General features: G+C 49.9%; 10 protein-coding genes and 1 non-coding gene across 11 annotated transcripts; 6 read left to right on the top strand and 5 right to left on the bottom strand.

Moving 5' to 3' along the window:
- Positions 1 to 47: 47 nt before the first annotated feature.
- PC9H_009400 (uncharacterized protein) lies at positions 48 to 2713 on the bottom strand (the record flags this gene model as incomplete). The annotated part of the gene is made up of 11 exons (XM_036778903.1): positions 48 to 128; positions 183 to 510; positions 568 to 636; positions 703 to 902; positions 971 to 1238; positions 1292 to 1532; positions 1654 to 1895; positions 1945 to 2028; positions 2132 to 2167; positions 2218 to 2352; positions 2406 to 2713. The coding sequence occupies 11 exons, from the start codon at positions 2711 to 2713 to the stop codon at positions 48 to 50; spliced, it is 1992 nt and encodes a 663-aa protein (XP_036628292.1).
- Positions 2714 to 3028: 315 nt separating this feature from the next.
- On the bottom strand, positions 3029 to 5410 carry PC9H_009399 (uncharacterized protein; the record flags this gene model as incomplete). Its single annotated transcript, XM_036778902.1, has 14 exons — positions 3029 to 3072; positions 3124 to 3200; positions 3262 to 3393; positions 3452 to 3501; positions 3555 to 3666; positions 3728 to 3858; positions 3917 to 3967; positions 4027 to 4235; positions 4290 to 4523; positions 4570 to 4649; positions 4703 to 4733; positions 4790 to 4916; positions 4987 to 5261; positions 5317 to 5410. The coding sequence occupies 14 exons, from the start codon at positions 5408 to 5410 to the stop codon at positions 3029 to 3031; spliced, it is 1647 nt and encodes a 548-aa protein (XP_036628291.1).
- A 217-nt stretch (positions 5411 to 5627) lies between these two features.
- PC9H_009398 lies at positions 5628 to 5708 on the top strand. The gene has a single exon. It is a non-coding gene; the product is annotated as a tRNA-Gly (tRNA).
- Positions 5709 to 5993: 285 nt separating this feature from the next.
- Positions 5994 to 8267, bottom strand: PC9H_009397 (uncharacterized protein; the record flags this gene model as incomplete). The annotated part of the gene is made up of 9 exons (XM_036778901.1): positions 5994 to 6823; positions 6914 to 7066; positions 7169 to 7184; positions 7243 to 7275; positions 7332 to 7418; positions 7559 to 7644; positions 7698 to 7720; positions 7893 to 8022; positions 8132 to 8267. The coding sequence occupies 9 exons, from the start codon at positions 8265 to 8267 to the stop codon at positions 5994 to 5996; spliced, it is 1494 nt and encodes a 497-aa protein (XP_036628290.1).
- A 646-nt stretch (positions 8268 to 8913) lies between these two features.
- PC9H_009396 (uncharacterized protein) lies at positions 8914 to 10328 on the bottom strand (the record flags this gene model as incomplete). Its single annotated transcript, XM_036778900.1, has 5 exons — positions 8914 to 9138; positions 9209 to 9586; positions 9622 to 9743; positions 9859 to 10117; positions 10149 to 10328. The coding sequence occupies 5 exons, from the start codon at positions 10326 to 10328 to the stop codon at positions 8914 to 8916; spliced, it is 1164 nt and encodes a 387-aa protein (XP_036628289.1).
- A 526-nt stretch (positions 10329 to 10854) lies between these two features.
- PC9H_009395 (uncharacterized protein) lies at positions 10855 to 11659 on the top strand (the record flags this gene model as incomplete). The annotated part of the gene is made up of 3 exons (XM_036778899.1): positions 10855 to 11343; positions 11395 to 11446; positions 11499 to 11659. 3 exons carry the CDS (start codon positions 10855 to 10857, stop codon positions 11657 to 11659), a joined length of 702 nt encoding a protein of 233 aa, XP_036628288.1.
- Positions 11660 to 11773: 114 nt separating this feature from the next.
- Positions 11774 to 12274, bottom strand: PC9H_009394 (uncharacterized protein; the record flags this gene model as incomplete). Its single annotated transcript, XM_036778898.1, has 3 exons — positions 11774 to 11846; positions 11896 to 12097; positions 12151 to 12274. 3 exons carry the CDS (start codon positions 12272 to 12274, stop codon positions 11774 to 11776), a joined length of 399 nt encoding a protein of 132 aa, XP_036628287.1.
- A 288-nt stretch (positions 12275 to 12562) lies between these two features.
- On the top strand, positions 12563 to 13576 carry HCR1 (Translation initiation factor 3 subunit J component; the record flags this gene model as incomplete). The annotated part of the gene is made up of 5 exons (XM_036778897.1): positions 12563 to 12575; positions 12651 to 12745; positions 12806 to 13076; positions 13140 to 13455; positions 13510 to 13576. The coding sequence occupies 5 exons, from the start codon at positions 12563 to 12565 to the stop codon at positions 13574 to 13576; spliced, it is 762 nt and encodes a 253-aa protein (XP_036628286.1).
- A 630-nt stretch (positions 13577 to 14206) lies between these two features.
- On the top strand, positions 14207 to 15938 carry PC9H_009392 (uncharacterized protein; the record flags this gene model as incomplete). The annotated part of the gene is made up of 6 exons (XM_036778896.1): positions 14207 to 14700; positions 14757 to 14855; positions 14907 to 14978; positions 15038 to 15276; positions 15326 to 15603; positions 15660 to 15938. The coding sequence occupies 6 exons, from the start codon at positions 14207 to 14209 to the stop codon at positions 15936 to 15938; spliced, it is 1461 nt and encodes a 486-aa protein (XP_036628285.1).
- Positions 15939 to 16476: 538 nt separating this feature from the next.
- PHO5_3 (acid phosphatase pho5) lies at positions 16477 to 18210 on the top strand (the record flags this gene model as incomplete). The annotated part of the gene is made up of 9 exons (XM_036778895.1): positions 16477 to 16662; positions 16720 to 16922; positions 16982 to 17042; positions 17101 to 17256; positions 17312 to 17499; positions 17550 to 17651; positions 17703 to 17792; positions 17846 to 17959; positions 18021 to 18210. The coding sequence occupies 9 exons, from the start codon at positions 16477 to 16479 to the stop codon at positions 18208 to 18210; spliced, it is 1290 nt and encodes a 429-aa protein (XP_036628284.1).
- Positions 18211 to 19327: 1117 nt separating this feature from the next.
- On the top strand, positions 19328 to 20559 carry CAP2 (F-actin-capping protein subunit beta; the record flags this gene model as incomplete). Its single annotated transcript, XM_036778894.1, has 6 exons — positions 19328 to 19539; positions 19652 to 19765; positions 19818 to 19900; positions 19966 to 20180; positions 20287 to 20388; positions 20443 to 20559. 6 exons carry the CDS (start codon positions 19328 to 19330, stop codon positions 20557 to 20559), a joined length of 843 nt encoding a protein of 280 aa, XP_036628283.1.
- Between the last annotated feature and the right edge of the window lie 70 nt (positions 20560 to 20629).

Below are 20629 nucleotides of genomic sequence, written 5' to 3'. Positions count from 1 at the left end.
CCAAGATAATTACACAGTTGGAAGTGGACGGCGAAACCCACAGATGCTTAGAATTCTTCAAGATTTGCTTTCAGTTCTGCCTTCATCTCGTCAGATAGTTTCTCCGCCATGGCAATGCATGCGCCAGCCTGTAAGTCACAGATGTCAGTAGGCAAAGCAGTGGAGTATATCAAGCCACCCACTGTGTGTCCGGAAACCACATAAGAGAAGGCAGATGCATCACAAACCCGCAAGCCATCCACACCATACACCCTTAGCTTCGCATCGACGACGCCCCCGTCCTCCTTTTTCGCCATGCGACAGCTGCACGCGGGATGATAGACCGTCTCGACTCTTTGTCTGATGATCTCTAGCAATTCGTCGTCTGTCTTCTCATGTAGGAAGTGGTCAAGATCGCTGCGCCTTTCTGAATGGGTCAAGCAAGAGGACAGGGGTTCGGTGTGCGCAAGTCGTAAGCAGAGCCGGGCTCCTCGGAGGAGTTTGTAGATGTCAGCTGAAGTCTGAAGATAGCTGTGGTGAAAAGTGTTGTACATCAATGCTCGGCAAGTCCACGGTTGTGTAACTCACTTTGGGTCTACGCTAGGATTATCAAAGGGATTATTCGACAGGAGTCTGATGTACCCCTTGCTCGTGGGTCTGAGGAATCATATTAGTCGGAATCTCAAGGGGTGAGGAATACTGATCTCGATCGAATCGGCGTACCTCAACAAGTACACATGCAGAGCGTATGTATGCACATCGAAAATGAATGCTCCATGTTCCCTATACCCCAAGGGAGTGCAGAATAGCTCCAAGTCAGGACTATCCTTACTAGGGGTGCTATCTTCCAACTCTTCTTTGAAGTCGTCCTTCGGAAAGAGCGATGGGTCATCAGTTCGCACAAACGCAGCCGCTTCGCCCATCTAGAAACCGCATGAATGAGTCTTTGCTTCTTCATCAATCTACCAACACCGAAGGAAAGCGTACGCACATTGTTGCATAATGGGCCCCTTTTGAATATGGTATACTGGATCAGAGCTCTCATAGACTTCAGTCTGTCCATGACATTCGCTGGCTTCAAGAAGCTCAGAGAAACGCCCATCTTGTCCTTGAAGATGAAGTCAACAATTGGATGGTCGACTAGGTTTGCGCCGACGGCAGGTAAGTCCACGACAGTGGGTATATTGTGTGCCGAAAGGTGTTCAGAGGGACCAATGCCGGAAAGCATCAAGATGTGAGGCGAATGCACCGCGCCAGCCCTGCAGGAGACATGAGTTTATCTATCCCCTCAAGCAAAGAGTTAGTATCATACGATAGAACAATTTCGTTCTTCGCGAAGACCTTGTATTTCTTCGGCTCCGCTACATCTCTGTCTTTGGTGGAGGCAATCTCTACGCCTATAGCTCGAGGATTCCCATTCTCTGGCTCAGAGAAGAGAATCCGTGTTGTGTGGGCGTAAATGGCTACTGTGAGGTTGGGACGCGACAAAACCTCGTCGGTCAAGTAAGCGGACTCCGACGACACGCGAGTACCGTTCGAGTCGATGTATGTCACTGGTAAAGACACGGACTTAGTCATTCGTAATAAGGTGATAAGGAAGCATGACCAAACTCACTGATCTGCATCGTAATTTATGTGTGTGAATGACCGTGAATTAACTTAAGAAAGTCTGACTCACTCTTGAAACCCCGGCAGTACCACTCGCTCCGTTGAACGATGGAGTGTACGGTATTCCTACATTGATACACGAGCGAACGAAGGATTTGGACGTCTCCGACACGTAATTGAAGAACCCTACTTCAACGGGGCCGGTTAATCCAATTTCCTCTTCCTTTTCGGAGGGGTCAGGGGAAGAAAAGGACGTGTAAGGCGAAAACACCGGGTTCGCAACGAAGTGCTCGAATTTACGGAAATACCTAGGTTGTGATTAGTGCAGTAAATAGATGACAACGCAACTGGGGTTACTTCGCGAAATTCTTGAATGACCAGGAATCGTCGCCTATAGTTTCTGCCCATTGGTCAAAATCACCAGGAGCACCGTATTGAGCCCTGTACATCCACTTGTCAAGCTATACTGCGGAGGAAAAGTAGGAGGCGTACATTTGGGCATTTATAGACGAACCTGAAGAACGCGACCGTTAGTACACATCACATCAAACGCGACGCTGACATACATCCACCAAGCATCCTCGCTGTAAGATCATCAGCATTATATTGGCGACGGGGGAGTAACAGGACTTGCCTCTAGGCCAATACTTTGTCTTCCCTTGGGCATGCACTTGGGGCTCCGTCCTAATGTCATAGTCGTAGTTCTTGTTGTGGAAAAGACGCCCGAAAGCAGATGGAATCCTTGTGAAGATCAAAGCCTTACCGCTGCGCGGTGTCAGCTCAGGTCGAAACTGGCTCGACCAATCTTTCGCACTCACCTGCCTCCAGATTCAAGTAGTAGAACCTTGATGTTTGGATCTTCGCTCAGCCTTGAAGCAAGCACACAGCCAGATGTGCCTCCTCCAATGATGATCACGTCGTATTCACTATCAAGCTCGTCCAAGTTTGCGACCAAATGGTTCTTTTTCGTAGGTGCCTTTGCTGAAAGTTTGTTCGAAGAGACGAGCAGCTTATGGAGGACCAGAAACAGCGCCGCAAGGCCTGCTGAACCTGCCAGAAGTTTCATACGACCACCAGGGGCCTGAGAGCGCAGGGAGGCCAGCAGAGCGTCCGCGGCATTCGACATGTTCGACATAGTTCTTGATCAAAGCGCCAGCCTTCGAATGGGGTCGTTAAGTAGAATGTCGGAAGCGAGAATCGGAGCAACGAACGGCGCGCGCATCACGCGGGGAATCGGGAGCAATCTGTCGGCTTGTGATTTCTCCCCCACATGCGCCCTCGTTACCCCACAAAGACTAAAAATCCCCCTTTCGAATTTCAGGCTTTCTTAGGGGCATGTCGCATCTGCAGATAACTAGTTGCTTTCATGAACACGTTACATTTAAGTATATACACTAAGAGACCACATTGGCAAATATTATTCTTTCGCGTACTGCCATCTTCAAAGGAACCTCTTGACACGCAAGGGCATATGATCTGCCGGTTCTGCAGCATCTCGTCAGGATAAAGTTGTACGAACTTATCTTCTGTACTTACTCATCGTAACGGCGGCTGTGGGCTGAGCCACCTGACCCTCGTAGGCGGGCTCAAATTCAAAGTTTGCGATTAAAGCGCTGGATTGATCGTACGTCAGACTCGTTGTATGATGCAAGAGATCAAATGGAGTGGGCGCACGCTAAGACTGCCTTCATCTCCATCACCGCCATTGTCTTTCCGATGCACGCGTGAGGCCCGGCAATAAACGAGAGGAAAGACAAGGTCGGGGTGTACGCTTTAGGTAGGCTTTGCCAGCGCAGTGGCCTGAATCTGGTTGCCATCGAGTTAGCAAGAAATGGAAATGCTCAGACAGCGAAGGCAAACGTACTCCTCAGCGTCTTCACCCCAAATCTCCTTCCAGGTGTTGACAACCCTGATCTAGAATGCAGGTTAGAACTGATCATATGGACCAAACGTGTCAATATACTAACGGGAATATAGAGCATAGTGCCTTTGGGCACAAGGACACCTTCAATGTAGTCCGTTTTCCCCGCTTGACGGAAAGTCATGGGCACAGGAGGGAGCAAGCGCAGGCTTTCCATGCTAATGTCACATGTACTCCATCAGCTTGATTTCGCAGTCAAGACTACGTTCGAGGACTCACACTACGCCATCTAACCAAGTTAAATCCTTGAGCGTACGGTATTCCGGCCTAGGGTTGTTCTCGAAGATAGGCTTCAATTCCTTCCGCAATTCATCTTGATGTCCCTTGTTGTTCGCGAGAAGCCAGAGAGTCTATATGTCGTCCGCTAGTCAGCGGTTTACCATATCGATGACCTAGCGTAGAACAAACCCAAGCTAAGCCAGATGCAGTCGTTTCGTGACCGGCCCCGAGGAACGTAAGCTGGAATGACACCGGAGATGAGCTCCATCGAACGATGCAAGACAATAGTATAGTCGTACGACTTGGTCCATCATTTGCTGGTCAGTCATCGTGTAACCTGATTTGATCGCTAAATCGGCATTCCGTGCTCTAACCAACAAACTCATGATGTCGCGTTTGGCTTCTGTGTCAGACAGCGCCACAGCATTGTCCTTCGTTTTCTCAGCCAGCATTTCAGCGGAAATTTTCTTGATCCGATGCATCGCGTCGAGGGCGATGCTCATTGGCGCTTTACGATCCAGAATTAGATCAAATGATCATTGAGTAGTAAATGAAAACTCACCCAAGAGACTGGATTTGGCGAACCAGTGGCGGTGGTTGTACGCCCAATCCGAATTGATGAAGCGCTTGAAGCCAGGAATGGAAGCCAGGAGGATGAATTCTGCGATGTTCTTTCCGGACTGGAGATTGAGGAGGTCTTCGTATGCCTCCGATAGAGCGTTATGTGGGTTGTTGAGAGAGTCAGTTCTATATCCGAAAGCCGTCTCGCAAATGATATCCAAGGTAACTTTGCTCACTGAGAGAAATTAGTCTGGAGTTGGTGTGGAACAGCAAAGACGTACTCCATTCATACATGTGAATGACTTTGCCCTTCGAGGGCTCGGTTTCGCCGTCAATTTGTTCGTTCAGGATCCTCACAAGACTGCTATCGCGTTAGTAGATGGTTCAGTTCTAAGTGAAAGAAATCAGCCTTGCTTGTGGATGGGATCGTAGTACATGTCCGTCTCTGGCAGGCAACGCGTCAGGGAGAGACCAAGGACATCGACAGTCACGATAACGCACGAGCCATAAGATTGGGAATAGAAAACGCTGGGTTCATGGCTTTGCGCATCTGCTTGTGCTCAGTCCCCGTCACCGTCAAAAGCCCATAGCCAGCGACGAAGCCCAAAATCTCTCTCAGGAACCCCGGCTAATCGTGCACAAACATCTACCGTCAGCCAACAGACCAGAAATGACAAGAAAATGTATGGTAGACGTACTCGGGGATGTTCCATCCATTCACTCACGAGGATCTTGTGCAGCGTGTCCGCTTTCGTGTAGATAAGTCGCTCGATGCCCAACGGTCCAACAACACGCACAGCCGAGCCATGTTGCTTGACCCATTCTCGTTGGGGGATCCCAGCCTCGCCTTGGATTATAGCAGGAAATTGTCCAGCAATAATCCCTCCGAGAGGGGGACCCGGAACAATTCGCAACGGAGATAAAAATCGAGGCCAGAGCACCAAACGGTAGAGGATCCGCCACGATATCCAAGCTGTTTACAGATCCGGCGCTTGAATGAGCTGATTTTCTAATAGAAGCAGACTTACCACAAAGGCCAGCGACAATGTATATCGGCCTAACATGCAGCAAGGATTCGCCTACGGTCGCTGAGAAATCTGAGAGCACGCTGGGGGGAGGCATCTTTGTTCGCTTCCGAACCCTGCAAGCATGCCCACTGCTTTTATGACGAAGGCGGGGTACTACAACAGACTGTGGCACACGGTCTTGATTTCACATGCCAGCCCATATCTTGCTAGAGTGACTTTGGAAAATGAAAATGATCATGAGCACGATCAGCACCACGCCGCCGGCAATGGAAGCACTAGAAGCATTACTCGCTTTGACAGACAAAATGCAAGCGTGGATGGTGTAGCGGTAACATTGGGTCTTCCCACTTTTCAGTGTGGCCTAGCTCCGGGTTCGACTCCCGGTTCACGCATTGCAGAACGTATGTTTTTCTTTTTTAGGTCCATTATGTATATTACGCAGTTACACTACCAACGTACCACAGAACTGAAAAGCTACTACACTAAAGGCACTTGCATATCATAATTTGTCCATGGTCGTAAATGTCGTGGATATCGTCCGTAAAAGAGGGAGTAAGAGTGATCGTTACAGTACTCGTGTCCAAAGAGAGGTAGTTGAAAACATTATCGAGGATCATAGAAGAGGTAGCGCGAGGTGACGAGCGGCAAGAAGAAAGACACCAAACTGGAGACAGTGCTTACCGCCCTGCACTGTGACTCGTATCTATCTGCAGGGCGCCTGTCGTAGGAACCCTGGACTGAGAAGACGAAGCCCGCTTCTGTTTCCTCAACACTCTCGCCCTGTCCTTCTCCGACCCTTTCTCCAAACCTCTCGAGCCACCGCCGTCCTCACCTGGACCTCGCCTCCGCCCTGTTGGCAGGGTTCTACTTCTCGACACACCGAGTGCCCCCGCAAATCCGAATCCCCGTTCCCCTGTAGGACTTTCTGCCACAGGAGACAGCCCACCGTCGTCGACTCCTGGGCTCCCTCCTGGAGGCGTCAAACTCTCTTCCTGCAAGACACCGCCGTCACCTCGATCTCTCCGCGCGCTCAGGGGCCGCGTAGGCGTCGTGGGCGAGGCCAACGTCCGTCGACGATGCACCTTTCCCTGGCCCTCTTTCCCCCCTCTTCCCCCCCTAACAATCAACTTCCAACCACCACTGACAGACGATGTATGATCGCGCTCTTCATCCGAACTTGGGATGATGTGGAGATCATGATCGTCGACTTCTGCCCCAGAGCCAGAACCTAACATCCCATGCCCATCTCCCCCGCCACCGTCGCCCGGCCGACGGCCGCCAAAACCCGTTCTCGATACCGAGTTTGGTTGACTTCCTCCTGATCCAGCGCCCGTACCTCCACGACCATCTACCTCAGGACCTTGTGGCGGTGGCGGTATGTCCAACATGAACCAGTCTTGGTGTTCAATCAAGAATTCTAGCACCTTCTGTGTGAGGTGATGTTCGTTCGGTAACATCTCGTGTGTTGGATGTGATATTATACCAGGACGGAATATAACAGCGAGGTCTATCCAAGGTGGTTTTGATTGGGGAAAGAAGAGGGAAGTGATCGGTCAGAACCTCTGAAATACTGAAAGAGAAAGCAAGCTTCACTCACTTGTAGCAGTCATCCTATTCTTATCGGACTTTCTAGCGAACACCGAGAGTAAATCCAACACATATAGTAGCAAGTATTGGTTTGCCCGCGGCATTGAGCGTATGAGACGTTTGTACGTCGATATAACTTCATTATGGTCGTTTGGTATTTTGGCTTGAATTCCATGCGGAGCAGTTGCGACCAGGCGAGAATCGAGGATGAATTATGGGATGTCAGCGCGATTAGTACATGCATAAAGAGGAAGATACCACATACCTAGTGCATCCCGGAACTATATCGACAAGGACAAATTCGATCAACTATCTATGGCTAAATCGGCAACAACGTACCTCGTGGTATAGATTATGTGGTATCACTGGCTCCTGCGGAGGACCTCAGGACGGGGAGATGAGTGAGAGAACGAACACAGAGAGCTCACGGGCATCTGGGTAAGGTATCTCCGGAAAACACTTGCTACATCGTGTGGGGTATATGTCTCCTGTTTCCAATCGAGTGATTTACCGTACTGATCGAGCGGAAGCGTGGGATTGGCACGATTACGGAGATGCGGGCAGAAGTGGGAGGCATTGCACAGACGTGAGTGGGAGACGCGAACAAATAAAGGTCAATGCAGCATCAGGGATAGCGACGAGGGTCACGACTCACTCGTGGCGGTGTCTCAAACGCAGCCTGCAATTCTCTCATCCGTTTGGCCGATCCGTTGACTCGAAACACGCCTTCGACTTCCGTAGCTAGTTGACGTCAGCACCTGTGACCCGCAGCTGGAGGATCGATATACACATACCGTTCTCTTTCAGAAATAACCCACTGCATCCCAAAAATACATTCAGGGATAGTGATGAGGGCGCGATAACAGTGACATGCCAGGACGGGATCAAGTTGCCGGTGCCATCATCAACAGAAAGTGTTCGGGATATCGAAATGAGCGTGGAAGCGAATGAGTGAAATTTGAATTAGATACGCCACGAATGGAACTCACCATTTCGCAACGACGACGGGGATGTAGCCCCAGACGTAGAGCTCTCCGTTCGCGTTCGCAGTCGATATCTGTACGCTAGCGTACTTGAGGCTCTCTTTCAGCGGTTTCCCGAATACGGTGTGCACTGGTTCTGCGTGAGGGTATGCGTAGATCCGTGAAACAGCCGATCCGCAGGGAATGAGAGGAGACAGCGCGCAGTCAGACTGTGACCATGGCGAGAACAGTCGACAACGACTCACCGCCCTTGTTCAACGCCGCCGACTCGCTGTCTTTCTTCATCTTCTGGGCAAAGGTGAACGACTGCCACCACGCCTTCAAGCTCGCCTTGGTCGGTGCGTGCATGTGTTCCGGGTCTTCGAGCGGCCCCTTTCGCATTGTAGTGACTATGGGTAGTAGTGTTCTTCTTCTTCGTTGTTTGCGCTCTCTAGGCTGAGGCCGCGGCCGTGAACCCACCGTCGGAGTCGAGTTATTACCCAGATTTAAGGTCGGGGAAGAGAATGGGCTGTCGGGGTGCGGCTCAAACACCTGCTTTATACCCGTTCTGGGCTGCTTCGGGGTAGAACCACTGGCAACGCTGTTCGAAGATATTGTCGCCGATGGAGATGTGGTGGGTTGGCTTGTATTCGGCGTCGATTTGGTGTCTGTGCCGGTAGAAGATGATTTGTGAAGTAGATTTGCAAAGGAGAACTTTGTTCGGCGAGCCAGCTTCGAGTTTTGGGCTGGTCGCAGGGAATATTGGTGGATGTCAGAAGAAAAGCAGTTCAGCAGGCGTCATAAGCGTGCGCGCGCCAACTTCCTCTTTTGGACAAGTCAAACAAGTAGTTCGGTCACGCAGGCGTGCAGAAATTCTATTCGTTGTACAAAGTATATTTGGATCCCAGAGACATTTCCAAGATAACAAAACTACTGATGTGATCAGACTGAAGGCAAGAAATTCCTAGCCAGAATGCGCGGTCGGTGACAAAACCCATGAGCCAAATGTTGCCCAAATATCGAACTCCAAGCCCAGAGCTCGAGCGAGCTACTTTCTTCGAGAAACTTGAGACCCGGCATTTCCTTTCGTGGTTGCAATTTGTGCATCAATCAACGCCTCTGAGATCTCCAAGGTATTCGCCAACATTCGCATTGTCAGTTTGTGAGCTTCGGTATTTGCCTTTCGGAGGCGGGAGAATTTATCATGGAAGCCAGAGGTCTCGTCGACATATCTCGAGGGTGAGATAGAATTGCTTGGTTTGTTTGCCCTTTTCTGAAGAAGCGATGACCAGGAACTATCAGTTCCAAACGTTGAAGTGATATAGGAGACCCCAGGGGCTTACCTTGAGAGCACTACCAGTTGGCTCGTCGACTTCGGAATCCGATGAAATAATTACCGACGTTTCGTGTACCATCCTCTTCTTCGACCGCGTATTTGGAGAAGAGGATCTAGAGGAATCGGATGGTCGTAGCCTCTTCGACCCATTCCCCTTCTTCTGGGATGATAGGGGCATCCATTTGACCAGACTACCTCCAGACTTTGCAGCAGGTATCTTGCTGGGTGGGGGTGGACTGTCTTCGAGCTGATATTCTTGGGAGCTATCTTCTGCGATGTCACTGCTATCGTCGTCGAACCCTTGGTGCTTCATCGCCGAGCTTTGAGTGGTCGGATTCACCAAGTGCTTGGTGTGGCTGCAGCGTATGTGCTTCCTTGCGCAGGCCTGGCAGAGGTGACACCCAGTGCCTATGCACACACCCTCGCCTGATTTTTGGCATCGTGCACAGCGCCGAGAGCCGGTCCAAATTCTGTCTCCCCGGCGCCGCACAGGCTTCTCACCATCAGGCGATACCTTGTCGTGGGGATGGCTGAATCCGCATCTGAAAGATTCATTGTTAGGATTCGTATTGTCATCATCGACGTCGTCTATAAAGTCTCAGGTGAAAACTAGTAAATAGGCAAGGAAGGTTGACTTGCTTGAGTCGGGTTCTTCACTTTGTTTTATCGACTTTCTGAGGACCTTCTCGGGCGTCGGCGTGAAGAGTCCATCTCGGGGCTTCTGGCTGTCCTGAGTGCTTCCTTTTACCACAACGGGCTGCCCTTGCTCGCGGTAGTAAAGTATGACTGCTTCCTTGTAAGTCTTCACGAGAGATTCCTCGATCCACCCAAAACAACCTAGTTCTTTTGCCCGTCCACCGACAAACATCACTTCTTTCTGCAAGTTAAAGGGGTCGAGTTCAGCTCCCGGTATACTCTACAGTAAACTAAGATTTGCGAAGTCTTACTATGCTCTGATCCATACACCTAAACCACTTCTCCCATTCCTGGCCTTTGCGGTCTTGCTGCTTGGGCATTGATTTCGCAAGAGCAACTACATTCTTCACGCATTCTTCGTGCGTTGCAGCAAGAAGGAACTTGTTGTCCACAAGAAATGCGGGGTTTACTGGATCTAGGGTACTTAACATCAACGAGATAGGCTCGGTGAGTCTACACGTTCAACTTGAAAGTGTTGTTGGAAAGAAGTTTGTGCAAAGACGGAAGCTAGTGGCTTTTGCCGAGGAAACCATTTTATAGGTGACGGGAATTCAACTACGAGTAAGTAGTTCATATAATGCGTGCTTCTCGGAGCATGGATTGTACAGCACGGCAATACAACTCGTGATAATTTCAACAAGGTATTTGTAGCCCCTGGCCTTCCAGGGGCAAAGCCCATCCTAGTTGTAAGTACATATGGGCTTGTTTTACAGGGAGACATAGATCGACGTCCAGTACGTTTTACTAGGTTATGCTTTCTCCATTCTTATAAGACCCAAACTCACGTATAGGTGTAGAAACGCTTGAAGCTGTTCGCTGCTTTTCCTGTTGTTCCTCGTGAGAAATAATATTAGGAGGCGGCATGACCCTTGGGCGCCTGTACCATACAACCATACAATTGGTTCCGTCGTTCCATCCGTAAATGCTCTCCAGGTCCGCCATGTAGAAAATCTCACAATGGCACGCGTTCTGACGCGTTTTACTAGTGTCCGTCTCCTCAAACTTGCGCTGCCTTTGATACCGACACATGGTTTCACGCGCGCCGCCCTCGCTGAATCCGTACTAGCCCTGCCGGCCTCAAGTCAGCACACCGCCCCCCTCTCAGATACTGCAGTTTCTGCGCTCTTTGGTGAAGGAGATGATGCTCGAAGGACTCTGATAAATGCATGGCTAGCGGAGGGAATCTCACAGATGGGGAAGACGCCGAGCTCAGCGCCGCCACTGGGACAAGCCTCGCCGAGACCGTCCATCAGAGATATTTTGCATCAGAGGCTGAGGTATAATGAACAGGCTCTGCAATACTTGCCTGAAGCATTCGCTTGTCTGGCGACACCGACTTCTATCACGTCTATGATGTTGACGCCTCTCGATCCCGTTCCGGCGGTGAAGCATGCCGTGGGGATAGCTGATGAGGCATGTTGCGTATCGGGGGACCAGTCGCTTCAGGTGCGCTTGATTCACTATTCTCAATTTCGTCATATTTTATCTTGGATGCAGCTTTCTTGGTATGCCCGACGTGCTGCGCTCGCTGGGATCTATACAGCAGCTGGTAGGTATCTCGCATCCTGCGGAGGCATTACTCCCTGATGTTTGATTTGCAGAGCTTCATCAATTAGCGTCACCTAAAACTGCCCATGCTTTCCTGGACTCCCTCCTAGCATCTTCATCCAAATTGCACGCCTCAGTGGAAGAAGTAGGGCTGTTCGGAGGATACGTGATGAAGAGCTGGCAAGGGATCATTCGAAGTAGTGGTATCTTTTAATCTCAATAGCTGTAGAAAGCTCTTGTACATGCTTCTGGCGAGAAGTGGTTTCTGATTATGTGGACGTACAAATATCAATGTCTACCGGGAGTCTAGGAGAGTGGGACACTACTTTTACTGAATTACACCTGTTTCTACTTGGGCTTCTTCTGCTGGCAGAGGGGGTGGGTAGTTTTTCAGCGGTTCACTTGAGGCCGCTTCAGATCCACAAATCAGAAACTTCAGGTAACACATACCTCCGAATGTCCCAGACGTCCTCACTGCTCTTCGTCATTCTCCGTTTCGCCCACCACTCCGCTCTACGCCGTATCCACGCGTCTCGCTTCTCCTCCGGGTGCATCATCTTCATGGTCAAGCAGAATTTGAAGTCCTCGAGCTTGTCGCCACAAGAAGACATTTGCCCGTACCGATACAGGGACTTCACCTGCGTTCGTATGGCTAGCAAATACGCAATTCAGCAAGGATTGGAGGCAGACGGATTCCTTACGTACCATTGCATGAAAGGTAAACGTCGAAGAGGTTCATACATCCTGGAATATCTTCCGGGGTCGGGTGCACGCGTCTTAAATACTCTTCTTCTCGTTTGACGGCATTTTGGAACGCTGTGTTGGCCATATACCACAAAACGGAGGAGGATTAACGGGAGTGCGTACTAAAAAGGTAAATACGACAGCCAGTCAACAAACAAGCGCTGACCCCTGACATTGAGCGCCCATGTGATAATTTTTGTGATTATCAGTCCAGCAGTTATCTTGATCTTGGATGTCTCAAAACTATTACTGTCACTACCAGCGCGAGGGCTTGACATCGAGCACGTAGATTGCCACCAAGCACCCCCTTGCAAGCTCAAAATCCGCACACATACAAAAGCAGCCCCTTCGTAATCTATCAAGTAAAGCCATCATGTCTGATTGGGGTGCGTCGCACGATCTCCAACAGTCTCCTGGGCGTTGACTTACCGCCAGAATTATCTGTGGTACAATATGTTCAGAAGGATCTGAGGACGAGAAGCCTGCGAAGCAACCGATCGTCGTGAAGAAGGCAAAGAAATGGGAGGGCGAAGACGAGGAAGAAAGCGAGCCTGCAGTGCGTTACCTTTTCATGGTATTCTTCCCTTTATAACTAATTTCTGCTCAATTTTGATAGAGTGACTGGGAAGAATCCTCAGAAGAGGAAGAGGAGAAGCCAGCTGCTGCACCAGTCGCTCCGCCAAAGAAGAAAGGTACATTGAAAGCGAAATTGGCTGAGAAGGAGGCTGCGAAGGCTGCCAGAATAGCTGCTGGAGAGGATGATGATGTCGACTACGACGAAGATGAGGTTTTGGATCCCCGAGAGAAAGCTAGGAGGGACAAAGAACGCGAGGTTAATGCTGATTTGAATAATGCTGCAGAACTATTCGGAGCCGCTGCTTTGGGAGGTAAATGGCCGTCTATCTCAGGATCGCGGTTTCGTTCCTGAATCGGCTATGCGTTTACTTTAGGTACTTCATCTGCGGAACTTGACTCTATCATTTCGTTCCAACCACGCACAAAGGAGGATTTCCACACCCTTTCTTCCCGCATCATCGAGTATACCATCAAACGACATCAGAACAAGCCTCTTTACGCAGCATTCGTGGAGCATCATGTACGGCAGTTGGCGATGCCATTGAAGGATGTGGAGATACGGAAGGCCGCGAGTGGACTGACCACGCTGGCGAACGAGAAACAGAAGGAGCAAAGGGAGAAAGCTAGCGGGAAGAAAAAACCGAAAGCTGCCACTAAACCGGCACTCGGAGCGGCGAAGGCTTCGAATAGGTGCGTCTTTCCTTTCCTCAGGTATCACTTACGCTAACATTGGTTTTGCCTTAGGCTTGATACTAATCTATATGACGAGTCACTGGATGATTTTGGGACCAACCCAGATGATTTCATGTAGAAAATTTAGTCCGAGCTCGATACTAATGAATGGGTCTTCTTGTTGATTCAATGCCCCTCTGTTGATCCAAGATCAATGTGAAAGGAACGAGATGCTCACGCAGTTTATCATGCACCGTTTTACAACTTCGCGTCCGTCCAGGTCAGGAACACAACATATTTAAAGAACATCACTTACAATCGAAGCGGATGGTTTCCATAGGTAAGCCAGCGCAACTTTGATGATGTGAAGTGGAGTGTGATGTCTCTTATCAGTAGTGGTCAGCGGGAGGATTTCACACCTCGCACCTCTTTGGCCGTTGTTTGGCGGCACCTTAAACCCCCAAGGCCATCCGAAATTGACGGCATTATGTGAGCTACCCAACGTAGGCCTTTTGTTGCTTGTAGCAAACGGAAAGCGAGCTCGTTTGTGAACACCGTCCGTTCCCTTGGTATGCGCTGTACATGTGATCGTAGGTCTCAAAAGCTGCAATCCCCGAGCTCGCCATTTCGACCGACTGAAGGCTTGGTTTCGCGTCTCATCTCACGCCAAGTGCCAACTGGGGATTATAAGGCGCTCTGCTTATCACCACCATGTCCAAACCTTGCTGTATGATGCTGCAGGGTCCTCTAGTTGCCTTTAACCTCCACGATGTCGTCGCCGTTCTCCCCCACGAAACGGCAATTCTTGATCCTGGGAGGGATAATCACTGTCCTCTTCGCCACCCTGCTGTGGCAGTACCCGAAGCAAGAGAAGAGCACATATCTCGGAGCCGAATATGGCCAATCCAGTTGGCTGCAGAAGCTGTGTCCCCAATCACCAGCGCCGAACGTCTCTACGCTCCAGACAAACTTTGACCGCCAGCGGTTACGGAGGAAGAACATCGCGATCGCTTCTACGTTTGGATTCCATCACGATGTCTTCCTTGCGCTGGCATGGACGATGAAGCGAGTGTTAGGGCCAGCTGGCGGCGCCGTGCAGGTTTATGCGAGGACCCCGTACGCATTCGGTTTCCAGGAGATTGTGGACGAGCTCAGGCTGTATTCAGGGCCCGTGAAGACGCCTGAGGAGCTGGTGCAGGATATAACCCGGAATAATGGTGAAGGCAGCATTGATTTGGTTGTCCTTGGAACATGCGAGGTAGAGTACGTTTCTTGGCAATCGCATATCGATGGATGACTTTTAATCAAGGATGTTTTAGCCTGCGAGGAGATTGGCATGAGCAACTGCTGGCCGCATGGGATGCACGTGATGGCGATCATAAGTTTCAACTTATCTGTATTGTGCATCATGTTCTAGAGTATGTGAGCCTCCTTCGAGCAACGTGAGCTAACGCACATTGGGACGATAGCACGGCTTGGCAACCTCGAATCGCGGAGTGGTCACGTAGGGACGCCATTCGTTTGCTGCCCATATCCAACCAGTAAGCGAGCTCCTAGGCTTCGAACGTACTTCACTGTCTAAACGGAATAATTGAATCAGCGTCGCTCAAGGCTTCAGAAGATCGTTCAACGAACTCGCCGACTCCAAGGATCCGAAAATCCGCTCAGCTGGTTACGAGTACATCCCGATTGACGTACATGTTCCTATCTTGGACGTTCCTCGTCTTCCCCAAACCTTGGCCGACAAAGTCCTGTCCAAAGCCGTAATTCAGGGATCGTTCAACATGGATCGCCGCGATTATGCCCATCTATTTGAGGACTTGAAGGACTCCCTGGCTGGTGAATAGACACTGATGGTATCCTTTATAGCGGACTAACTTAGTGACAGAGTCGCCACGAAGCTGGGGTTATTTACCCCTCCATGATCGTGATTCCTATGTCATCGACCCGGAAGACCCGAGCCCGTTCCATCTCTACCTCATCGGTTCGGGCCATGTTGATGTGCCCACGGAGTTGAAGAACATCGTTAGCGTCCATGTCAACCTTGAATATTCAGCCTTCTACGAGTTGATGGGTAGTATGGACATATGTATCCCTGCGTTTGCAGAAAATGGGTATTATGAACACCAGGCCAGCTCGACTTTTGCCATGTCCCTGGAGTGCGATGTAAGTACCCGCGTGACTTGCCGGTGTTAAGACGCCTAATCTTCGCGGATCCATAGGTTCCTATACTTGTCACGCACCGTATGCGGGCATCATATACCTATGCAGACGACGACAGAGTTGTCGTCACTCGCCCTGCGGCGATGCGGGAAATTGCAGCGATCAAAGCTCTTCGTACCCGGAAGGTTGAGGACGAATCTCCGAATCTTCAAACAAAAAAAGCCATGCAGGAGATGATGAGCAGGGGCTGGACTCGATCCAAAAGGGAGATGCAGTTGTTCAAGGAGGAAATCTGGATGCGGAACGAGAATGTTGTACAGAGGATATTGGCGCAATGACTGTTTCTTAGTACGCTGTCGGAGATTGCCGTCGACCAACAAGAAAGGCATACCCACGTTTTCGTTTTCGAACCTTTGAAGCGCCCTGGTCGTTCCTTTCCAAGATCACCGCCACAACAGTCGGAAACTAGTTGGGAGCCCAGTGGTATTCGATTCCGCGCTTCTGTGAATTCCTTTCAACCGGAATCGTTGGTATCACATGGCCCACCCCAATGGCTCTTCGTACTGTAATCCAGCTACCGTGACGGTCATACATATAACATCTTATGAGCCCCCGTTGTGGAAGCTACCGACTTCGCGCTTCTCCATTACGACTGCCTCTCAGACCCTCTACAAGAGTGATATCGACATCGTTGGGCAAGGGTTTGCCTTCTCTACTTTTTCGAAAAATGACTCGGTCGCTTTAACCAGGTACATGTCATAGGATTCTGAGGGTTGAAGCTGGCAGGGTTAACAAAGCAGGATCATATGCCATCCGATGACTTTGGTTTAAAACCCGTCGAATTTCTGGTCGTGTGCCATCGCATCTTGCCCCAAGATGCTTTTCCAGTGGGTCTTCGTATCGCTCTCGTTTCTCGCCTACGTCGCGGCGTTGGTTACGCCTCTGAGCGATTGGGCTAAGCTGATTAAATTGGGGCCCAATGCGCCGTATCACAAGGCTCCAGCGCCCCGAGGGGTCAAGCAGAACTTGCCGTCCGATTGTAAGGTCAAGCAAGTTGTGTATGTGAGTACATTCACATTCAACCGATTTTATTCCATGCTCATTTCTCTCTCCATTCAGCTGAGTCGACATGGTAGTAGATATCCCGGGTTCGAGGGGACTTATGTTAGCGCCATGGCGCAGACGGTGACTACCGCTCAACCGGTCATTGCGAGTGCCAGGCTACCGAGGGAGTTGAGGTTTCTCAAGACATACACTTCGACTCTGGGATCGGAAGACCTCGTTGACAAAGGAAGGCAGGAAATGGTTCACCATGGCAAAGAGTGTGCCCTTGCTCGTCTCATTTTGTCAAATCTTCAACTCATATGACTTCGCTTACAAGATTCCGCAAGAGATATCCTCACTTCAGCTTCGAGCATTTTGTGACGTCAGGCTCATCTAGAGTGAGATAGATTTGGTGTTCCTGGTCGATTGTCAGCTCACTTTGGATGTCTGGTACAGGTCATCGAGTCGGCGACTTACTTTGGTAAAGGCTACTTCGGGCACAACTGGAACGATCCTTCTATGATTTCCCCCATTCCAAGTAACCCCGCTACACTCTCACACCTCACGCCTTTTCAAGTTTGTCCAAATCACAGTTTCTCCGTCAGCGACTCAGTATGTGATGACATGATCTCCCTTCTTTGTACTCATATGTAAACGATGTTCGTAGATTAAGGGAGCTTGGCAGAACATTTTCATGCCTGCCATTACAGCACGTATCAATGCTGCAGTGCCTGGGCTGAACTTCGCAGATATCGATACTCTGGGTGGCTTCTATGCCTGTGCTTTTGACTATGCTGCTCATGGTGAATCACCGTGGTGTGGTGCCTTCACAAAACAAGAGATTGATCAATTCGAGTATGTGTTTCCATCGATCAAATCAGTGTGATACTCATGTCACCTAATAGGTACTACGCAGACCTCGATGTTTCCGCATCTTGGGGTTTAATGCACCCTCAGAATATGGCCCGCGTCATGGGCTCAGTATATACCAAGAAGTTGATTCAACGGTGAGTGATGAGGTAAACCACGCCCACAGATCACCTAATTTCGGGCTATAGTCTTTCTACCAACGAGGAGAACGTCGCTTATGTCGAGCTGGGCCATGACGCGACCATTGCTGTCGCAATGACCGCAATGGGATTGGCTACGTATGGTCCTATTCCTAGGGAGTCAGACCCAAATGGCTCATTTGTTCCAACAGGGATGATCCTCTCCTCCCCACTACACACATCGTACCAGAAAGGAAGATGAGGAGTTCCAACCAAGTACCTTTTGGAGGTCAAATGGTTTTCGAGAAGTTCACTTGTTCGAGATCGTATGTTTCCCCTCTAGCCATCGTTTTGTCTGTATATTGGGCTCATCTCAGTGGTCAATAGATTCGAAGGGCCGCAAGTCCGACTAATTCTGAACGAAGCGACGTACCCTTTGACTCCTTGCATTCAGTCTCCACGAGATGCTAAGTATGGGACTTGTTCACTTTCGAATTTCATACAGTCCAACCAATTCAGCATGTCAATCGAGTTTGGCGACGCACAGTGGGCGGCCTCATGCGGAGTACCAGCTTGAGTCTGGATGACTATTTCATGCCGTCAAATTGAATATATTATATATTAATATCCTTCGACGCAAGACGTAATGGAATGGGAATTTGTTGATATTTTATCAATACCTTCTTTCCGAGATCAACAAAATAATGCATCATAAAGCGACATTCAATTCCTTGGGACAACGAGGTCGACTGGGAGAAAAACATTGAGCACGGAAAGGTTGCGGGTTCGAGCCACGGATTGTCCTTTTTTCACTTCTTCGTCCTGCTATCTCACCACTAACATTCATTAATAAATAAACACCACAAGCTGTAGTACTGTTTATTGGAGGGAATAGATAATGCAGTTGATACAAGGTGCCACCAGGTATATTAACGCTGACATAATAATGTGACAGGAAGGTCCTAACCCACCCGCAAACCCCCTGGTACAGCAGACCAAACTGTCGGTTTGGAGTAGGTTTGGGCCAGGTTTGGTCCAACCGTGGGAGCCAAATTTGGCAGGTAGGGACTAACATCTCGACGAGCAGACCGGGCCCTAAAGGGTTCAAGGCCCGTGCAAATAAGGCCAAACAAATTCTGCGTACTTTGGAGGCTCGGTCGTGTTTTTTTTTCTGGCTGAACTGGCCTCTTTTCCACAATTCTGAATCATGGGAAGTGTGGATTTTGCTTGCCGTAGTTGGTTTGCGCCAAGAAAGCAGCACTTTTGGTAGAGATTTGATGATTTAAGACCGTAATTTGACGAAGGTTGTTCAACTTCCATCAACTCGAGACTTGCTGACGTGGCGCGCGCCTAATTCTCTGAGCTTACGGTGTACGCACTGGGTGCATATCGATGAGAACTCATATGTGCCCTCCTAGCGCTCATAGATTCTACGCAAGTAATAGCTAGCCATCTACCTAGTCTAGGAATATACACTGAATCCTTGCCCTAGCACTTCGAAGCGAGCTACCGCCGGCGCGGCCCGCGGATCCATATTCCTTAGGACTGGGAGAAAACATTTATCGTTTCATTTTGGCGCTTGAGCCCCTGATACCCCTGTATGCATCACCTTATCGTTGGCGCCCATCAACTGCGACGCTTGAATGTTGCATCGCGTCTGAGATTCAGTGAACAACTTCCTTTCTACTTTCAACATGACGGACACCGTGGACTCAATGCTGGATCTGATGCGGCGCCTTCCCCCGACGCGTACTGAAGAGAATGTAGCAGCGCTGGTCGATATCTGCCCCGAATACGCGGACGATCTGCTGGGCAGTGTCGATCAACCATTGAAGCTTAAGACTGACAGAGCTACGGGGAGAGAATATTTGGTCTGTGATTATAACCGTGATGGAGACTGTCATCGGTGAGCTCGTCTCATTGCTAAGATATCGATGTTAAGGGTGTGGCTGCAGTTGCAGTGATGCTCATCTAGTGATATCAATTGTTGAAACAAAGCACTGACATTTATCACTAAGGTCGCCCTGGTCAAACGAGTATGATCCACCGTTGGTTGATGGCACGGTCCCCACCCCTCGACTGCGTAAATTGGAGATCGCCGCGAACGAAGCATTCGACACATACCGTGAAATGTGTGCTCCCAACCACATTCCAAACCAATCCCTGATGCCCTACTGACTGCAGGTACTATGAAGGCGGCGTATCGTCGGTATACCTATGGGATCTTGACGATGGGGGATTCGCTGGCGTAGTGCTACTCAAGAAGAGTGAGTGCCCTGCATTGTCATTCTGCGACGCGTTCTCAGGCAGGGTGTATGTCTCCTCCGCTCAGCCATGACACCTGCGACACCAAATGAACCCTCTGGATCCTGGGACTCCATCCATGTCTTTGAGACAGCCGAACGCGGCAGGCAGGCTCATTACAAATTGACCTCCACCATCATGCTTCACCTTGTCAACCGACGGTCTGACAATGGCGAAGGCGCCAAGAGCGACGGCAGGAAGAGAGACGGTGAAGTCAGCCTAAGTGGAAGTATGACGAGACAGGTTCGCGGCAATGATCCCTTGCCCATTGACACATTACTGATGTGATCGAATGGCACCATCTCTTTGATTCCTGTTCATCGAACTTGTTGGTGGCGGTTGCTTGTAGACTGAGCAAGACTGGCCGCTGCAGGACGCGTCATCTCATATCACCAACACCGGTAGGATGATAGAAGAGATGGAAATCAAGATGAGGAACTTGTTACAGGAGGTAAGCCATATCGCTAGCTTTAATGAGGTGATCATGGTGTACCTTTCTGACCAGGTTTACTTCGGCAAAACGCGAGATATCGTATATGATCTTCGGAGCGTAGAGGACCTGGAAAGGGCACGTCGCCAACGAGATCTGCAGAAGGAGTTGGTAGGATTCATCAAACGGTAGCCATTTGGTCATGTACGGCTTTCTTATTCCTCAGGAGACTTCACTTCCGCTTCTTTGTTTTGTTGACTTA

Source organism: Pleurotus ostreatus, assembly GCF_014466165.1.
Source record: "Pleurotus ostreatus strain PC9 chromosome Unknown scaffold_7, whole genome shotgun sequence".
Classification (NCBI taxonomy): domain Eukaryota; kingdom Fungi; phylum Basidiomycota; class Agaricomycetes; order Agaricales; family Pleurotaceae; genus Pleurotus; species Pleurotus ostreatus.
This window is presented reverse-complemented; position numbering and strand designations above follow the sequence as displayed.